At 39.8% G+C, this 19,315-nt stretch overlaps 1 protein-coding gene across 1 annotated transcript in view; it reads right to left on the minus strand.

Annotated features, from left to right (window-relative positions):
• The window catches only part of homer3b (homer scaffold protein 3b), a 52,445-nt gene extending 33,747 nt beyond the window's left edge, over positions 1 to 18,698 (minus strand). Inside the window, exons 1-2 of the mRNA XM_084954403.1 lie at positions 18,277 to 18,698; positions 14,392 to 14,437 (exon numbers count right to left, since the gene is read on the minus strand). Coding sequence (XP_084810529.1) covers positions 14,392 to 14,414 — 23 coding nt within the window. The 5' untranslated portion in view covers positions 14,415 to 14,437; positions 18,277 to 18,698. The remainder of the gene's footprint in view (positions 1 to 14,391; positions 14,438 to 18,276) is intronic.
• Between the last annotated feature and the right edge of the window lie 617 nt (positions 18,699 to 19,315).

Raw genomic sequence — 19,315 nt, forward strand, 5'->3', positions numbered from 1 at the left:
TGCAGTTGAAAGTCTCCACTTTAATCACATCTAGATTGTTTGATTTAAAATCCAGTGTGGTGCTGTACAGAAGCAAAACTACAAAAAACAGAAAGAAAAAAAATCTTTATAGACCTAAATGTCTCTTCATGAACTTTTTGCAGCTCATTGTCAGACCTTTTGTTAATGATATCTAATAACTTCATAAAAATGTCACATTTTTGCCAATATGGCATTTTTATTTATTTTTTAAAGACATGTTGGGTATGGTTAGCATCAAAAGGTGAAATTCTTTATATCGCAAGACTAAATGGATAAATATTTTTAGTTCATTTGGTTAGTTTTGTTTGATTACACTAACTAAACAAACCAAAGTACTGTCCACTTCACTCTTTACGTGAACATTACAGCTTTCATCGGCCACTAACAGCTCTGCACAGCTAAGTAGGATAGATAACCCAAACACATTGCCTAGCATATCATTAAATAAATGCAAGTTACCAAAGCTATTTCTCAGAAGCTATTGCTCATCCATTATTTACACACATGCCAAATAAAATCTTAGTAGTACAGTAGGATCTGCAGATTCTTTGTTTTTTTTCCCCTTCATGAATGATATATATTCAGTTCACCAGTGGGTACATGCCTCATAGACTAAAACCCACTAGTTTATGTCCACATCGTATGGTAATGACAGTGTGCACACATTACATTAAGCAGACGTGCATTATAGTGGATTTAATTAAACTGTAAAATTCTCAGTGGAATAAGATGGTGTGCAAAACAACTACGTAAACAATGTGCGATTTGTGGATAACATTTGTGTTTAGTGTTTTGTGAAAAGTTTTACGTGTGCATCGTAAAATGCATTCACAGAGTGTTAAATACAGCAGAAGGCTGAATGCTAAAGACTATTTTCAGAGCAGAGTCAGTAATGTAGGATTTCTTTTCTTGCTGTTGACTTACGATTTTATTTTACAGTCTTATTTTTTTTGTATTATTTTGTCCGTATCCTTCTATCCACTTCTAATAGTCAAACAAAAATCATACAAAGGGTTTGTTTTTTGATTTGTTTTTGCATTTTAGTGTCATATGAAAATTTCACTGTACAATAAAAACATGATCTGACATGAAAATCTGCACTCATCACATAAAGTGCTGCAGATTCAGCAGATTTGAATAGTTTCTGATGATTGCTTTAGAATCTTTTATTGAAGTATACATTTATTTAGACATTGGATCAGCATGCTTCTGCAAATTAAAGCAACAGAGGGAACAATAATTACATACATGAATTTATTTGTGCTTAAATATATTTTTAAGCATCTATATTTCACAGACCAACTCTAATTCACACATAAAGAACAAAACTATATTATATTGTATGAAATATGATGAACAGTGTGCCATCCATCCATCATCCATCCACTCACACTCATTCACGCCTATGGCCAGTGTTGAATTGCCAGTTAACCTGTTAAACTGTGTGAAGCTCATTTTTTTGATTTATGTAACACACATAAATTTGAGGTCTTACATACTTCCTTTTCTTATTTATTTACTTTTTGGCATTCTATTGCCGGCATAAATAGAGATGCATACAGGAAATGAAGGTTATTTCATAAGCATCCCTCTGAACCAAACGTACTGGCCCCCCAGTACCATTTTTGGTGATATCAAATTTAATAGCAGGAAATTAAGTGGGCATATATTCTTTTCTTTCTCTCTTTTTGCCATATTTCAAATAACCTTTATTTGACAACAGCATGATAATACAGCAAACACCATTTTTTTGGTTTGTCACACCAATATTTTTAGTGGCCCCCATATGGCCACCCCTATGAATAAATTCTGGAGGCACCCCTGGAACCAAACCTTGAAATGCAGCCACACATTTGAACCAGAATCTGATCTAGGTCAAGGCAACGCTACTGCAGACCTTCATACATTACCCCAAACACAATGTTTTCATCCAAGGACATTGCCACTTCAAAAATGACTTGCCCCATGACCATTTGTTCCTCTGCTAAACTGGGGTGAAGCCTCAAGCCCTAGGAGAGCTTTTTATGTTTTCAGTTTCCTTTGTTTGTCAGCACGATTACTCGGCTGAATTTTAGAAAATGCAGTGAAGTAGAGCTTAAGCAAAGAGAGTGCCCATTATATTCCACCGTGGAGCCAGAAATGTCTTTAAAATTGTAGTCCTTTTCTTCTTGCCTTCATGGGTCTTAAAATATTGCACAATTTCTGATTGTTCCTCAGCACTAAAAGAGTGCATGAGGACTCTTGTGTTTACTCTGGCAGGCAGCAGCAAATGTGTTACATAGTGATGTCATTGATGAAGTCATTGAAGAATAGTGGTCGACTTAAAATAAAGGTTTCATGTGTTTCAGAATCTGTTTTCCCTGCAGGAGAATCAATACATCTTGCTGTGGACTTTGGAGTTTGTAAGGACATGAAAAACCCCTGAAAGTATAATTTGGGCTTAAGATGCTTTACAGACATAAAGACTGACTAAACAGTGGTTTTGATATTTAACAAAAGGTGTAATGCACCTGGAAGACTGACAATAAATATAACATAAGCATCAGCAAGAAAAGAGGATGTTAAAATAGGCCCAATCAGCATGTGTTTACTTGACTTTCACAAAAGTTGTCCACGTCTAATGATTCATGTAAACTGCAGAGTACAAGTCGGTACAGCACATGCAGACATGCTGCTCTTTACTGCACTGCATTAGTTCAGACGAGGCTTCCCTGACTGCCAAGCTGCCGTGCAGTGTTTTCGCTCGTTCACCTCAGGAGGAATTTAATCCTGTTTTAATCTGCTCATATCATCAAACTTCGACGTGACGCATCCTGTCTGAGCTGATTAGCTTGACAGGCTTTTCACGGAGCGGAGTCAAGGCGGGCCAAATGAACGACGGGACATTAATTTGTGTGTGATCTGCTGTGACGGCTGTGAGCTGACAAGCAGTCACTCATCATTTCTCATTAAAATGAAAATATGATAGAAGGGAAATCCCAACAGAAGCTGCTTTGCTTTGATGTTAATTCTTATTTATTTTGGCTTATTGGTTTATTGCATTTAACATCCCGAGTATCCATTATGGAGCCAGATAATTCGTTTTTATTGAGTCTAATTAAGTACTTTCATGGTGCTGTTAATTTGCTTGATCCATATCTGATGTTTTGAGCAGGATTTTATCTTTTGACGGTGAGAATATAAATATTATTGTCTGCCATAAACATTAGATTAGAGTCGCCCAACTGAAAGCTGTTGGCAGATTGTTTCATATAATAAAGATGAGGAGATGGTTGCTCCTTGAGATACATAAAATGTAAATGACAAGATAATGCAGAGATGAGATTAACATAATGCCAAATGTTGAAACTGAGATATTTATATATGCTTCTGTAAAAACAAACAAACTTCTTCTGTAGTTTTCCATATCTCAGCTGTTTCTTGACAGCCGCCCTTCCACTGAGCCCACTTCTGATGATGGATCAACTGAATGATTAGGTCTTTGCCACACTTCCTATTTCTTATGCATATTTCAGATACTTCTCCACTGAAGTTTTGTTTTTTAGGCCTTCCACTTGTCCAGTTTCCTCAATTTTTTAAGGAGTAATGCGTCACACCATGCCGAGTTGTGTTTTAAATGATTCATAGGTCAAAAAAATGATTCCTCTTACAATCGGCCACAAGAACAGGACTAAAAATGCATTTTTTTTTAAAAAGCAGCCAATGTTTAAAGAAAAGACCTCAAGAAAACCGACTGCTGCTCAAGAGCACTTCAAAAAATTACCAGCAGGTCATGGAAGCAAAATGTAAAGAAATGATGGGTAGCTTAAGATTCTTGTGTTGCACTGTAGGTAAGGAAGTTTTGTTAACAAGTGGTGTCAGTTCAAAATGTAAAATATTTAACTATGAAATATTCCACTATATTGGATATAAATAAATGTGATCTATCCGTGATGTGAAATTTTAAACTGCACTGTTAATGTCAAAGATTGTTCTTCAGTATGGATTTTTCCCATCAGCAAGTCTAAAGAGTTCAGCAAAGTTTGCATAAAGTCAACCAGAGATCCTTCGTGCACTTGGTAAACTTACTGTATATCATGCTAGAAACATTGAAATACTTTCATCCTGATATCTTCTTTGTGCATAAACTTATAACTGTGGACTTTAGCTTAGACTTTTTAAAAAGCATTTCTTATTCAGTCTTGATCTGCCCCACCACACACACACACACACACACACACACACACACACACACACACACACACACACACACACACACACACACACACACACACACACACACACACACACACACACACACACACACACTCTATGGCTTTGCTGTGTGAGCTTCACCCCAAGTCATCACTTTCTAATCCTCTCTCGCTGCTTTCTTCATCTCTCTTCTTAACCTCAGTACCCATTCACCACCACCAGATCTCTGATCTGTTAAACAGGAGCTGCACCCTCCTGTTTGGCCCTGCAGTCAAACATGACCAGTCGCCCATTGAGAAAATACTCCTCTAACTGCCAATAATGAAGCCTTTAAGCTGTATGGGCTGTAAATAGCCTGAGGGAAGTGGAAAGCTGATGAAGTCACTGCCAGAAATCGTATTGGTTGTGCTTAAAAGCCAGTGTTCAAATCTGAAAAGGCAAAGAGGTGAAAGCTTGCAGGAGGTCCAGTAGAGGCGGAGAAGAACAGGAGGTTAAGAAAGGGTCAAAAAAGGAGCATTTACACATTGTGTAGAACAAACACTCCTTGCTGTAAACAGCTGAAAAACGAACTAGATTAACACAGAAGCATGGACCGTCATGCAAACAGTTTACAAGCGAGAGTCTGTGATGGCAGCGACTGTGAGATCTGTAGAAGCCCTGTTAATGCCGAACATTTCTCAAAGAAGGTCTTGGATATTTCGGCAAGACTATCCCACACCATTTGAATACAAGCGCGCTGATCCACACAGGTGTGCACACGGGTGTTCACTGTTCGTAGACTTAAATCACACCTTTCTTGGCTGCTACTTCAAAGCACATTGTGCGCTGTCTGTCCTGCGTGCTGCACAACAACATTCAATGTTTAATATTTACTGCTGTTTACACTTAGCTAGATTAATGCGATGATGTTGTGTTTAGTATGTTGCTTTGTTTTTTTTTTGCTTGTTTTCTATTCTTTTTCTCCCAACAGGTGATCCAGGAGATTTTTTTTTTTTTTCCCCCTTTCTCACTGTCCCTCTCCCCTTCTGTTTTTCTTTTCCTTCCTCTTTCTTTCTCCCTTTCCTATCCCTCACTCATGTCTGTCCCGTCTGTAACAACTGAAAATAAAATAAAATAAATAATAAAAACAAAGATCGATCAAATGGACCAATACGGCAATGCCATGATGATCCATTTGGCAAAATAAATCCATTGGGTATCCTTGTTGGTCTTCAGACAACAATTCTGACGGCTAAAGAACCAAATGGGACAGGCAAAAAAAAAAAAAAAAAGACTATCCCACACCACATTCTGCAAGTATACAAGAACTCACACTATGAAACAAACAAGGTACACAGAACTCCAAAGTTTTTTGATACACCAAGACCAGTAGACCTTAAAAAACACATTTGAATTTGTTAGTTAAGTAAAGGCTTTGATTTTTAAAAATGAAAAAAAGTTATGTTTTAGTAACATTTACCCCAGCCAAGGTGGCAAAGTTTTAAGAAAGGAGAATATAATTTATGACTATGGGAAGCTTTTAAAGACATATTCACTCCTAAGAGGAAGAGAAAGTTTGTTATGAATACTAATGACCGCTGTGAGTAGCCGTTTCCCTCTTGTGCTAACTCCGCAAGAAAAAAAAAACAGAAGTACAGTGTCATGCATTGCACCACACAGAGTGCTGTATCAATCATTCATGGAAAATTATTACTTACTTACATCCAAATTATGTAAGTAATAATCCAAATTATTATGTAAATGATATTTTTCTCTGTTTTTCCTAAATAGTCGATTCAAATGACAGTCGGCATAATTTTCGAGTCATCGACCAATAGAGTATAATTCAAATGTTACTGAACAAAACTCCCAATGAAAACAGTATGTTTTTCAAAAATAAAAAACTTAAAAAGTACTGTTCCAATTTATTATGCACACAGAGTTTCAAAAGATTTTATAGGTTGTAGAGAATTGAAAATGGTCATTTGTTGAATTTGCAGCATTAGTACAGGGTGGGCCATTTATATGTATACACCGTAATAAAATGGGAACGGTTGAGTGATATTAAAGTCCTGTTTGTGGCACATTAGTATATGTGAGGGGGCAAACTCCTCAAGATGGGTGGTGACCATGGTGGCCATTTAGAAGTCGGCCATCTTGGATACAACTTTAGTTTTTTCAATAGGAAGAGGGCCATGTGACACATCAAACTTATTGGTAATGTCACAAGAAAAACAATGGTGTGCTTGGTTTCAACGTAACTTTATTCTTTCATGAGTTATTTACAAGTTTCTCTTTGTTCACAGCCATTGACATATCGAAGAGGTTAAAACGTGAGGAGCGGATCGAAATTGTGTTGATATCTGGTGAACGCAGGAACCGGGTCATTGCAGCAGATTTCAATGCAAGACACACTACGAGACCACCCATCTCCCATGCTACAGTTAGCAAACTGCTTGCTAAGTTTCGTGAAACTGGTTCAGTGTTGGATTTGCCAAAATGTGGACACAAGAAAACTGTCACTAATGAAGAAACATCAGTGGCTGTCCTAGCTTCATTCAGCAGGAGCCCACAGCGTAGCACTCGCCGCATGTCACTGGAGAGTGGCATTAGTCGAACATCCCTTCGGCGGATATTAGCTACTCACAAATGGCACCCTTACAAACTCCAGCTACTGCAGCATCTCAATGAGGATGACCCAGAGCGGCGCACAGAATTTGCAGAATGGGCAAAACAAAAATTGGAACAGGACCCTCAGTTCACACAGAAGATTTTGTTCAGTGATGAGGCAAACTTTTATGTGAATGGTGGAGTTAACAAACAAAACCACCGCTATTGGTCTGACACTAACCCACATTGGGTGGATCCCTCCAAGATTGTTGGAACAACAAAAGTGATGGTTTGGTGTGGTATATGGGGTACAACGATAGTGGGTCCATTCTTCATCAATGGAAACCTCAAGGCCACTGGATATTTGAAATTGCTACATGATGATGTGTTTCCCTCTTTGTGCACAGAAGCTGGCACATTCCCGGAGTTCTTCCAGCAAGATGGTGCACCACCACATTATAGATGCCAGGTCCGAGCAATCCTAGATGAACAGTTTCCTGGAAACTGGATTGGTCGTCGTGGGCCAGTTGAATGGCCCCCAAGGTCTCCCGATCTGACCCCCTTAGACTTTTATCTTTGGGGTCATCTGAAGGCAATTGTCTATGGTGTGCAGATACGAGATGTGCAGCACCTGAAACTACGGATATTGGATGCCTGTGCTGGCATTTCTCCTGCGGTGTTGCTATCAGTGTGTGAAGAGTGGGAGAAGAGGGTTGCATTGACAATTCAACACAATGGGCAGCACATTGAACACATTTTATACGTGGTCAGAAACGTGTAAATAACTCATGAAAGAATAAAGTTACGTTGAAACCAAGCACACCATTGTTTTTCTTGTGACATTACCAATAAGTTTGATGTGTCACATGGCCCTCTTCCTATTGAAAAAACAAAAGTTGTATCCAAGATGGCCGACTTCTAAATGGCCACCATGGTCACCACCCATCTTGATGAGTTTGCCCCCTCACATATACTAATGTGCCACAAACAGGACTTTAATATCACCAACCATTCCCATTTTATTATGGTGTATCCATATAAATGGACCACCCTGTAGATCAATTTCACTGAAATCAAAAGCTATTTCAATCAAAAACATCTTAACAGTTCAAGTTACATATTAACATAGGAGCCCTTATTTGATAGCAGTTTTACAATTCTTGCATCCATGGAACTTGTAAGTTTTTGGAAAGTTTCTACTTGAATGTCTTTGCAGGATGTCAGAATAGCCTCCCAGAGCTGTTGTTTGGATGTGAACTGCCTCCCACCCTCATAGTTTTTTGCTTGAGGATGCTCCAAAGGTTCCCAATAGGATTGAAGTCAGGGAAGAATGGGGACCACACCATGAGTTCCTCTTCTGTTATGCCGATAGCAGCCAATGATGTAGAGGTGTTCCTTGTAGCATGAGATGGTGCATTGTCTTGCATGAAGATGGTTGTGTTGCAGAAGGCACAGTTCTTCTCTTTCTACCATGGAAGAAAGTGGTTGGTCAGAAACTACACATACTTTGCAGAGGACATTTTCACACCTTCAGGGACCCTAAAGGGGCCGACCAGCTTTCTCCCCATGATTCCGGCTCAAAACATGACTCCACCACCTCCTTGCTGACGACGCAGCCTTGTTGGGACATGGTGGCCGTCCACCAACCATCCACCACTGCATCCATCTGGACCATCCAGGGTTGCACTGCACTCATCAGTTAACAAGACTGTTTGAAAATTAGTCTTCATGTCGTTCTGGGCCCACTGCAGCTGTTTCTGCTTGTGAGCATTGGTTAGGGGTGGCCGAATAGAAGGTTTATGCACAACTGCAAGTCTCTGGAGGATCCTACACCTTGTTGTTCGCAGGGCTCCAGAGGCACCAGCAGCTTCAAATATTTGTTTGCTGCTTTGTAATGGCCTTTTAGCAGCTGCTCTCTTAATCTGATGTATTTGTCTGGCAGAAACCTTCATCATTGTGCCTTTATCTGCACAAACACATGTGTGCTCTGACTCAGCCACAAATCTCTTAACATTATGGTGATCACGCTAAAATTTTCGTGAAATATTTAAGGTTTTCATTACGTGGCCAAGGCATTCAACTATTTCACGCTTTTCAGCAGCAGAGAGATAATTTTTCCTTCCTATATTGCTTGAAAATGGTGGTCTGCTTAATAATGTGGAAGATCCTTCTTTAGTAGTTTTTCCTTTAATCGGGCTCACCTGGCAAATATTGATCATAGGTGTCCGAGATTGATTTCAGTGATACAAAGAGTCCTGAGACACAATTCCATCCATGGGTTTAATTGAAAAACAACTTATTTAATCTTTATGAAACTTAAACACAATTTGCATAATAATTTGGAAAGTGGTGTATACTCATTGGCCACTTCAATAGGTACACATTCATAGTGTTGAACCTCATTTCGCTTTGAAGATTGCCTGCATTTTTTGTAATATAGATTATATTCCTCAAAGGTTTTACCCCATGTTGACATGACATTCATGCGTGGATAGATATCCACGCCATCCCAAAGGCGCTCTATTGGATTGAGATCTGGAAGCAGCCATCAGAAGATGGATACAGCGTGGTCAGAAAATGATGAACATGGTCAGCAATGATACTCTGGTAGGCTGTGATGGCTAAATGATGCCACACCATAACATCACCAGCCTGAACCACTGAAACAAGGCAGGATGGATCGTTATTTACACCAAACTCTGACTCTATTATCTGCCACAGTAGAAAACTCAAACTAAACTCAAGTTTTTCTAGTCTTATGTTATCCAGTCCTCTGTTTTTGATGAGCCCATGTGCACTGTAGCCTCAGTTTCCTGTTCTTAGCTGACGTGGTCTTCTGCTGCTGCAGAGGTTTGATACATTTTGTTACAGTGGTTACAGTTACATTCCTAACACTCCTTTGATATTTCTACCCGTTTTCAGACCATCCTCTAAAATCTGGCGTGGGAAACTCCCAGCACATCTGAACTACTCAGACCTGCCTGTCTGGAAAAAACAAATATGTCACATTCAAAGTCACTTAAATCATCATCCTTTTGTTCGGTTTGAACTTCAGCAGGTCTATGTGCATATATGCACCGAGTTGCTACCATGTGACTGGCTGGATAGACGGTTGAATTAATGAGCCATTCAACATGTGTACCTAACAGTGTCCTGTGAGAGTAGTTTTCCTATAATCAGAATATAAATGAACCCAGTTTTATAGTCAAGTCCACTTTACTTTTGAAGCGCCTTGAGGCGACTTTTGTTGTGATTTGGCGCTATATAAATAAAATTGAATTGAATTGAATTGAATTGAATTTACCTATTCTCACAAACCCTGTGTTTGTCAGAGTTCGCCTACAGATCAGTCAGCTGGATGACTTCACCTTCTCCAGTCTGATGTATTAGAGCACCATGTGCCCAACATCAAGTCAGTTTCATTTATAAAGCCCAGTATTGAAAAAAAAAAATCCCAAATGTGCCTCAAGTGGCTTTACAGATTTTAGAGCAAGGACCTTCGATTTGTGGAAATGTACCCTGATTCATGTGGGAGAGAAAATATTTCAAAAGACTGAAAAAACACTGTGTGTGAATTTTAAAAAATGCTGTCAGCTTTGCTACTGCAGGAGATGTGATTGCAAAGACTGCAGATGGTCTAAGGCCATGTCCACATGAATACATTTTCATTTTAAAACAGAATCTTGATGCAAAAGACCTCTTTCCAGAAGAGTGTTTCACATTCATACCATTCATGTCCGTCTGCCTGAAAATGCACCATTCAAGTAGACCGAGTGTACCTCCTGTGCATTTAGGCAGGATTGTCATGAAAGAATGCAGAATTTCCCTGCACAATTATCACAACACAAGGTCGCCGACACCTGCGTTTGATTTTAAATTCAATACTGCTAGCCAAGCCAGAGATGTCTTTTTTTCCTTCCACAAAACAGTTATGGGGTAGAAGCATAGCGCATAAAGGAAGGATAAGTAGTGACTGATCAGACACGATCGGGAAGTATCTCAAAGTTTCAGTTTCAGGCTGTGCAGAAAATGAAAATGGGTCAGCAGTGTTTCCAAAGGCTTCTGCTTTAGGGGTCCTAAAACAGCAGAGAGGTGGGGGATGCTAGTGGCTGCTGATGAGTGAGGTTTTGACCCACAAACATGGATTTGTCCTAATTTCTGCATCCATCTGAAAAGGGTTAAATTCACTCTAAATGAGCACATCAACTGAGCATCACTGTTCACCATCTGTGAATTAAGACAACAAACAACAGGCAGCCTGCTGTGGCTTTGCACCCTCTGGGAGCGTCGGGATTACCAAAACAGGAAAATGTTTTTGCTTCTCTTTGTTCTTCTGACAGTACTTCTCCTTTAAAGGGTCTGCTTCCTCCGACCTCTGAGAGCCAGTAGCCCCGCGTCCACCTTTCCTGAGCCAGCGAAAGTGCCTGGCATGTCCGGGCAACATGACACGCTACAACTACATACCAAAATAGCACAGCTAAGTGAAACACCAGCTCATATTGTAGCTGCAAAACAAGTCCCCATATCTGTCCAAATTTCCAACTCTGGCACAAAGTAAGGAAAGCTTTGGAGGTTTATGGTTGTCACTTCAGATTTTCTTTGATTAGAAGAAGTTGAACAACTCATCAAGCAGCTCCACGGTTCACTGATTTCACTTTAACTGGAAAAACGCCCTAACGTGAACTCCAGCTCTGCTAAACAGCAGCACTGCACTTATGTGAAGGTCAGCTCCTCTTGCAGGAGGCTGACTGTTGTCACGATTTGTGTAGGTGACACAAAGCCAGAGTATTTTCTGTATTCAGGGCATGAAAGAGCTGATTTTTTCCCCCCCATCGTTTCACTTTTATGTACTTTCAAGACAGCAAAACGAGGTAAGATGAATAGAAGTGAGTCAAGATGACTGGTTATTAATTCAATTATGCATGTCTCAAGAACAGCATTTAAGAGGTTATTCTCCCCACAGAGCAGCTGGTTTTGTCCTTGACCAGAGCGAGGATACAGACAATCCACTTTACTATCATTATGCTGAGGGTAAACTGAACATGTTCAAAGTGTAGACACCCTGTACAATGCACATGGAGGCTGCTCTGTGACGTTACAAAATATTTCAACAGTAAATGAGCTTATATTGGTCTGAAATATCTTAATCCTTTCCTATGACTCTACAGTAATTAATCATCATTAATCATAATCATACTCTGCCACGTGCTGTATAACCATGAATTCAGACAACAACAAACTCCAATCCTCTAATGTGCATTTATGTAAAAGCTTCAATTTTTAGATGAGAAACTGATAGCCGGGACCTTAGCTTCTCATAACAACAGGAAGCATGACAACAGCTAGCTTCAGTTGCCTACAGGAAACAGCTTTGATGCACTTTGTTATTTCCACAGACTGTATATATACGATGGATGTAGCATGGAGGGTGTCTCGAAAGTGAAGCAAATTCAGAAATACCTTAAATCTGCATTCTCACTAAGCTTTCTCATTGGCTAATTTTAAGTCTTCACAGGTTCATTTCCTCTGGTCCACACAGAGAAAACTCTAATGTGTCACATTCAGTCCACTTATTGGCCAGATATGGAAATAGAAATAGCTCTGGTAGCTGATGGAAGTCATCTTAAAGAAACTGCTTTGTAGTTCTCTTGGACCCAGACCAAAACCATCTCTTCCAAAGGGGTCTCGGTGTGAATGTTTTGGTGTGCACCGAATTGTGATTAGCATCTTCACAACTGCTTTTCCAAAATTAAAATAGGCAATAAAACGTTGGTGTGTTTTAGCTGGAGGCTCCCTTATGATTGACAAATCACTATTGTATGACCATGAAGTTACCTCGGTTTCTCAATCCTTTACTCATTCAGTGTTTGAACAAAAAAAAAAAAAACTCCTTCTTATGCGGAATTTTGAGAAATTAACTGGCCACTCCTCCAAAGAGTCTACTGTTTAGTTTTTCCAGCCAGTGGCTGTTTTCTTGGAAGCCTGTTTTTCACTTGGCACATCTAGCATCACAAATGTCATTGCAGTGAATAAAAGGATGCACATTCCTAATCCAGCTAGTTAGCTAGCATTGACCTAGCTCTAGCTAGTTAGTTAGCTAGCTGATCAGCTCCATCCTCATCAAACTATATGTTCATGTATGCTGGCTATATCCATCTTACATTAATTACAGCAGTTATCGCCACCTTAAACAACAAATGTAGATGGCTCCACATTTCTGTGTGTATAAAAGGATAAAGAAGCATGATACATGTATTGAAATTGTCTTCATGAGCTAGCTAAATCCAGACCTGCTGCACCTAACTGCTTTATCAATTTCACAAAACACTAAAACAATAAAATCCCACAAGCTAAAAAAAAAAAATCAGAGTTTGCTTTACTCAACTAACAGTTAAAAAGAAGAAAAAAACAATGAAGCTGACACCAGCACTTCATTATTTTTATGATTTAAACATACAACTGATTGTCAAGGCCTAGAAGAGAAGAGAGGACTCAACTTTTGTTTCTTTTAAGAGTCCATTATTTGTCAGTGAAGCTTTCATGTGCCTGAGGCCTTTTATACTGACTGTATTCACTGAGCGGGCAGAGTTGTGTTCAGCCAACCAACAACAGGCTTCTGTGAATGAGGAATGCTGAAAAATACAGTAAAAACAAATTTCCCACACGAGGGACTAATAAAGGTTATCTTATCTTATCTTAAATGTGAAACTCCATCTTTTAAGCTACAAGCGCTAAATTGCTCAAAGAAAGTGTTTCACACAACCCCCCCCCCCAAAAAAAAACAGAGCAAAAAAAACAATGAGTTTAACTTGAGTCAAGAATATACACAGTATATTTTTACACCACAACATTTTTTGTTTTAACATTTGTAGTTATTTTAAACACCGAGGCTTAACATGCAAAACATGCCAAGAGCTCGTACAACACGATGCACTTGCAAAACAATCCAGCAGCGCATGGAACAGCTGAGCTGCGACAAAGTGTGTGACAGGACGACAGCGTGATAAAAGGGACACCAGGTGATGACAGCGAGGGCAGCACAACATGCTGACAACATTTGCACATCACGACAAGCATGAAACCTCCACTCTGCGAATCACATCTTACAGCTTGTTACAGTTTCCACAGATACCGAGCAGAGGATTAACACGATGGGGAGGATGAGATGAGGGTGGATTTTGTTCAAAGGCAAATAAATATTTAATGAAGCAGGGATGGGAGAATTGATCCCCAATGTATTAATACCTGATGTCTTATTTTGGAGAATCAAAAAAAGAACCTAACTGTAAAAATTCACAATTTCATGATGTAATGGTGACATTTCCATTAATAGCTGCTCTACTTTAAATTTTACAAGCGTCCCTATATTCATACTGAGCTACTTTTTACACTTTTTTTTTTTTAAACCAAATAATATTAATAGATACCAAACTTATACGCTTTGAATACCCCAGGCGTTTGTAATTAAGCAGCTTCTGCTGAGTGAAAGGTACACACAGTGACCTAAAGCTCAGCATTAATTGGTAGGAGGTATCACCCATCCCTATCAGACAGAGCAACAACACAGAGACAGCGGTGTGTTTGTACCTCTCTCGGTGTAGCGGGTACATTTTACAGCTGGCAGACAACTCCTCTGCAGCAGAACAAGAAGGAGATAGTTCAAGTTATAAGGTGAAGCATAAAACCTGTTGATCTTACCAGCCACTGCTTCAGGGGGTCCACATCAAGAGGTTGGGACGTTGTGTAAAATGTCAGTGAAAGCAGAATACCGTGATCCGCAGATCTCATAAACCCATGTTTTATTCACAACAGACATTTTACTATTTCAGGAAAAATATTAGCTCATTTTAAATTTGATGGCAGCGACACGTCAATAAGTTGGGACAGGGCCATGTTTACCACTGTGTAGCATGCCCTCTTCTTTTAACAACAGCCTGTAAATGTCTAGGAACTGAGGACACCAGTTGCTGGACTTTTAGGAGAGGAATGTTGTCCCATTCTTGTCTGATACAGGACTTCTCAAAGTGTCTTCTTTTTTGTATTTTTGGTTTCAAGATGCTCTAATTGTTCTCAGTTGATGAAATTTGGTCTCTACTGCAGGCAGCTCAGACTTCTACTATAAAGCAATGCTGTAATAGATGCAGTGTGTCGTTTAGTATTGTCTTAATGAAATATGCAAGGCCTTCCTTGAGAAAGACATGTGGATGGGAGCATTATATTACATGTACACTTTTCAGCATTATTTGATGCTTTTCCAGATGCACATGCTGCCAATTCCGCAGGCACTGATGTAGTGATGAGTGTTGATAACAAGCCGGATGGTCCTTCTCCTCTTAAATCCAGAACAGTGTCCATGTTTTCCCAGAAGAATTTAAAATTTTGATTTGTCTGACCACAGAACATTTTTCCAGTTTTCCTCTGTCCACTTTCAATGAGCTTTGCCCAGAGAAAATGGCAGCATTTCTGGATTATGTTGACATATGCCTCTTCTTTGCATCGTAGACCTTTAACTTGCATTTGTGCATGTAGACAGTGATTTCTGGAAGTGTTGCTGAACCCATGCAGCGATTTCCATGAAAGAATCATATATGTTTTTAATGCAATGCTGCATGAGGGACAGAAGATCATGGGCGCCCTGTATTGATTTTCAGCCTAGTCCCTTGTGCACAGCGATTTCTCCAGACACTGAATATTTTTGAATGATATTATGTACTGTAAATGAGGAGACATTTAAAAGTCTTCATATTTTTTCATTAAATGCAGACCTGTTGCCAAATAACATTATGGCAAAATGTTGTTTCCTTTCAGTAACACTTTTCCAGCATTTTGTTGCCCTGATTCAACGTTTATGAGATGTTTTGCTGCCAATAAATTCAAAATGAGCTAATATTTTCCATGGAAGAGTAAAAGTGTTACAATTATTTGGAACTGGGGAGGTTGTTGTACTTATTAACAGTACCAAGAGAACATGATCATATCCTGCACAAAACACTTTAAGGATCATAAATGTGGTAAAACCAAAGAATTTCATTTAGGTTAGACCTGCTTAAAAACACACATGAAAAAGACTTACACTTAAGACCACAGCTCCATTTAAAAATAGTACTTATACATAGTTCTCGTGTCATTAACACACAATAAACCCATTCATTAGGCTCCTCCAAATGCTGCCCGAAAATGCAGATTTTCTGAACCATTTTAATGTATTGCTGTTACCGAGCATTGATGTTGAATTAATAGAAACTGATCATAAACTTCACCCTGTCTAAATCTGCAGCCTGTTACCTCAAGCTAGAAGGTGTTCATTATATCAAGACTGCATCTCCATCTATTTCCAGGCTACCCATGTCAGAGGATAAGAACAAGAACTCCAAGACAAGCAGCACAGCTTGAAAGCACCTGTGTGAAAATTCATTTGGTTTATGGACCTGAAGCGACTCTTAATCAAGACTCTGCTCCATCTGTCAAGTGTGCAGAAGAGCTGCAGGCTGTCTCTGGATATTATGAGTTCTGCAGACTCCTGTTTGAGAGTACACGGTGGCCCAGTGACTAAATCTAGCTTTCTTTTTTCTTTTTCGCCATTTGGCTCAGGTGACTGAATCCTGCTGCCTCTCTGCTGCTCAGAGGGATGAAGCAGAGTTGATGCCTGGCTTAAGCTTTGACAGTGAAAATGCATCAAACACAGGCCATCGGAGCAGATGTTTGCTTGTTTGTTACTGTCAGAGGACCATTTCCCCGCTGGCATCAACAGAGTGGATACAGTCTACTTTAAGCTTTTAGCGTTGACACTGTGGCACAACGCCACGCTGACTGGGGTTGGGTATTTAGTTCCTAATCTGACTTTTATTGACAGTAACACATTCCAGTGCACCCTCTTCATCTCACACATGGAAAACACGACAGCAAAAGAAACATTTGTGGTTTCAAAGCCCTGAAACCACAAATATTTCCATGACTTTGAAACCTCGAGTCTTGAAACCTAAGAATTGAATGCGTAGGTGCTTTACAGCAGTTTGCAATCACTTTGTAAAAGTACTCCAATCACGTGCACTAACACAAGTGAAATATTACAATTCATACTGGAATTTCAGGTATGTATAGCTACTTGTTGTTGGCCAGTTTACTTTTTTTTTTTTTTAATCGTAATTGTGAACAAAAAAAGAAAAGGTGCCGCTCAGGTGCGTCCTCAGACTATGCCCCGCCACATAAATGTTAACCTGACCAACTCAATTTTGGCCCTGAATCCAACCAAATAAATAAAAGAAAATATTAAGCTCAATGAAAAACTGTTCAAATCCGAGTTTCCTGGATGACAGTTGTCTTACAGTGCAGATTTCTAGTCTTTTCCATTATCACATATTTTCTATCCATCTTCTTCTGACTATCTGGATCCGGGGTCACAGGGCAGCACTTTAAGCAGATATGCCCAAAAGTCCCTCTCCTCTCTCCAGACACCTCTTCAAGCTCGACCCTGAGGCATTTCCAAGCCAAATATTTTGCTGGCAAGAAAATAAATGTTCTTGAAATGTATTTTAGATGACATTTTAGGAAACGGGGTCTAATCTGAGCAGTAAACGGGTAAATATCGGCACTGTTGCATTACTGTGCACTGAGAACGATTACATTAAGTAGTTTAGACTGCAAATAAATAGAATGTAAAACCACAATAATGCAATAATGCAGTGAAATCGGATCCTCCTGCGGGTGCCAGCTTATCGTGGCGCATCAGTGAAATCACATTAAAGATAAAAGATGATGCTCTCGTGCTTTGCATTCATTTAAGGAGCATCTTAAAGCGCCATAGAAGTCTCCCAGAGGTTGGAAGCTAACAGCTTGGACTATGGTAGTGGGAAGAGGGTTCAGGTGTATCTGAAGCCTAGCTGGAGACCTGCACGTATAATTGAACACACGAAAACACACTGACAGAGTTAATGAGATTGAGCGCAGCATGACACCAACAGCATCCCAATAAAAGCCACCCAGGATCCCCTGCAACAGAATCAGCCTGCAGACTCTCTCTTCAGTGAGGAGGAACAGAGTAGAGGAAGTCTCAGCAGTTGGAGCATTTAAATGACCTCCGTGTGCGTCATCATAAAAAATTACCATTACTTTTAAACAAACCGCCAGCGTGACAGCCAGACGGTTACACGTAATACGATTATCTTCGTTGGCACAGCGGTCAAAAAATAGAGTTTTGATCAAAATAAGTTGGGATCTGCGTTTCAAATTAAAGACTCCTTTCTCTCTCGGCAGCTACCGGGATGTAAACAAAGAAAACAGCAGACTGTCACATGTGAACTAACGGTAGAATTGCTCCAAAAGCTTGTACAACATGCCGTCCAACGGAATCAAAAACCCACAACGTCAGAAACGAAGCTGCTTCGTCACAAAGTTCACATTCAGCTTTTCTTTTTTCTTTTTTTAAATTAACACTTGAAGAGAAAAGATTTCAGACACAAAACCACAACTTACCCCATGCTCCGAGGATTTAGATGTTATTTTGGAGGTTAAATCCACTCCTAATTTCCCTCTCGCCAAAAAGATTTTTCCTTTCCTAAAATCCTGGACGTAAGTTACATTTCTGAAGAAAAAAAAAAGACAAATCACTTCCGACTCCAGATTCCTCCAGTTTCCCCTCCAACAGTACTCCTCTCCGCTCAAGTCAGTTGCACTCCAGCCCGCCTGCCCTTCTTTGTCCGCGGGGTTTCCACAGCCAAGAACACCGCGGAACTGTCGTATCCGTGCGTAATTACGCACCGCGAACGTTTGGCTCAGCTTTGCGGCTCGGACAGACGGACGAATGTCGATGAAAAGTCGGGCAGCACAGTGTTCTTGGCTCAAACCTCCTCCAGGACTTGTGTGCTGCGCTCCCCTCCCACCACTGTGCCAGATCACACTGGGATTCCATTCAACTATTTCTGTGGGACCGCGGGGACTCCACAGTGCCATCTAACGGGCTCCGTGGAAATGACTCCTCATTATTCCGACTGTTCATTTATATGCCAGAATGAGAACTATGTCAAAATGGCATAGTTATAGCCTTAAATCCCCCGCCCCCGATAGCTATTTAGACAAAAGCTTAAGCAAACAATCAGTCATGATGCGCACTGCTGCACTTAATGTGTTAATCTCATGTCAAACCAGATTATGGTGAGTATGGAGATGTTTATAAAGAGCTATATGGTAATCCCAATTCTTTCAAATCAGTATAGAAATGTACAAATATATGACAGATTAGATTAGAGTTTTGTTTTGTTTTGTTTTTTAAACTCAGATGCAGGCATTAAGCCTCTGAAAACTGAGAGCAATTGCTGTAGTTTTTATAGCCATATTGGATCTCCTGAGACTAAGTCTATTAAATAGTTCACGCCCTCCTTTGTTGTATTTTTCATTTCATATTTTGCCAAATGCTTTCAGTGCATCGCCGATCTGGGATATAGACAGGTCGGTTAAGCGCTACACAGTCGATTTCTTTTTGGAAAAGCAAAACTTGTTTGCACCATTTTTCTTT

The sequence above is a fragment of the Perissodus microlepis genome, chromosome 15 (genome assembly GCF_051167445.1).
Source record: "Perissodus microlepis isolate ML-2025 ecotype Zambia chromosome 15, ASM5116744v1, whole genome shotgun sequence".
Lineage (NCBI taxonomy): Eukaryota > Metazoa > Chordata > Actinopteri > Cichliformes > Cichlidae > Perissodus > Perissodus microlepis.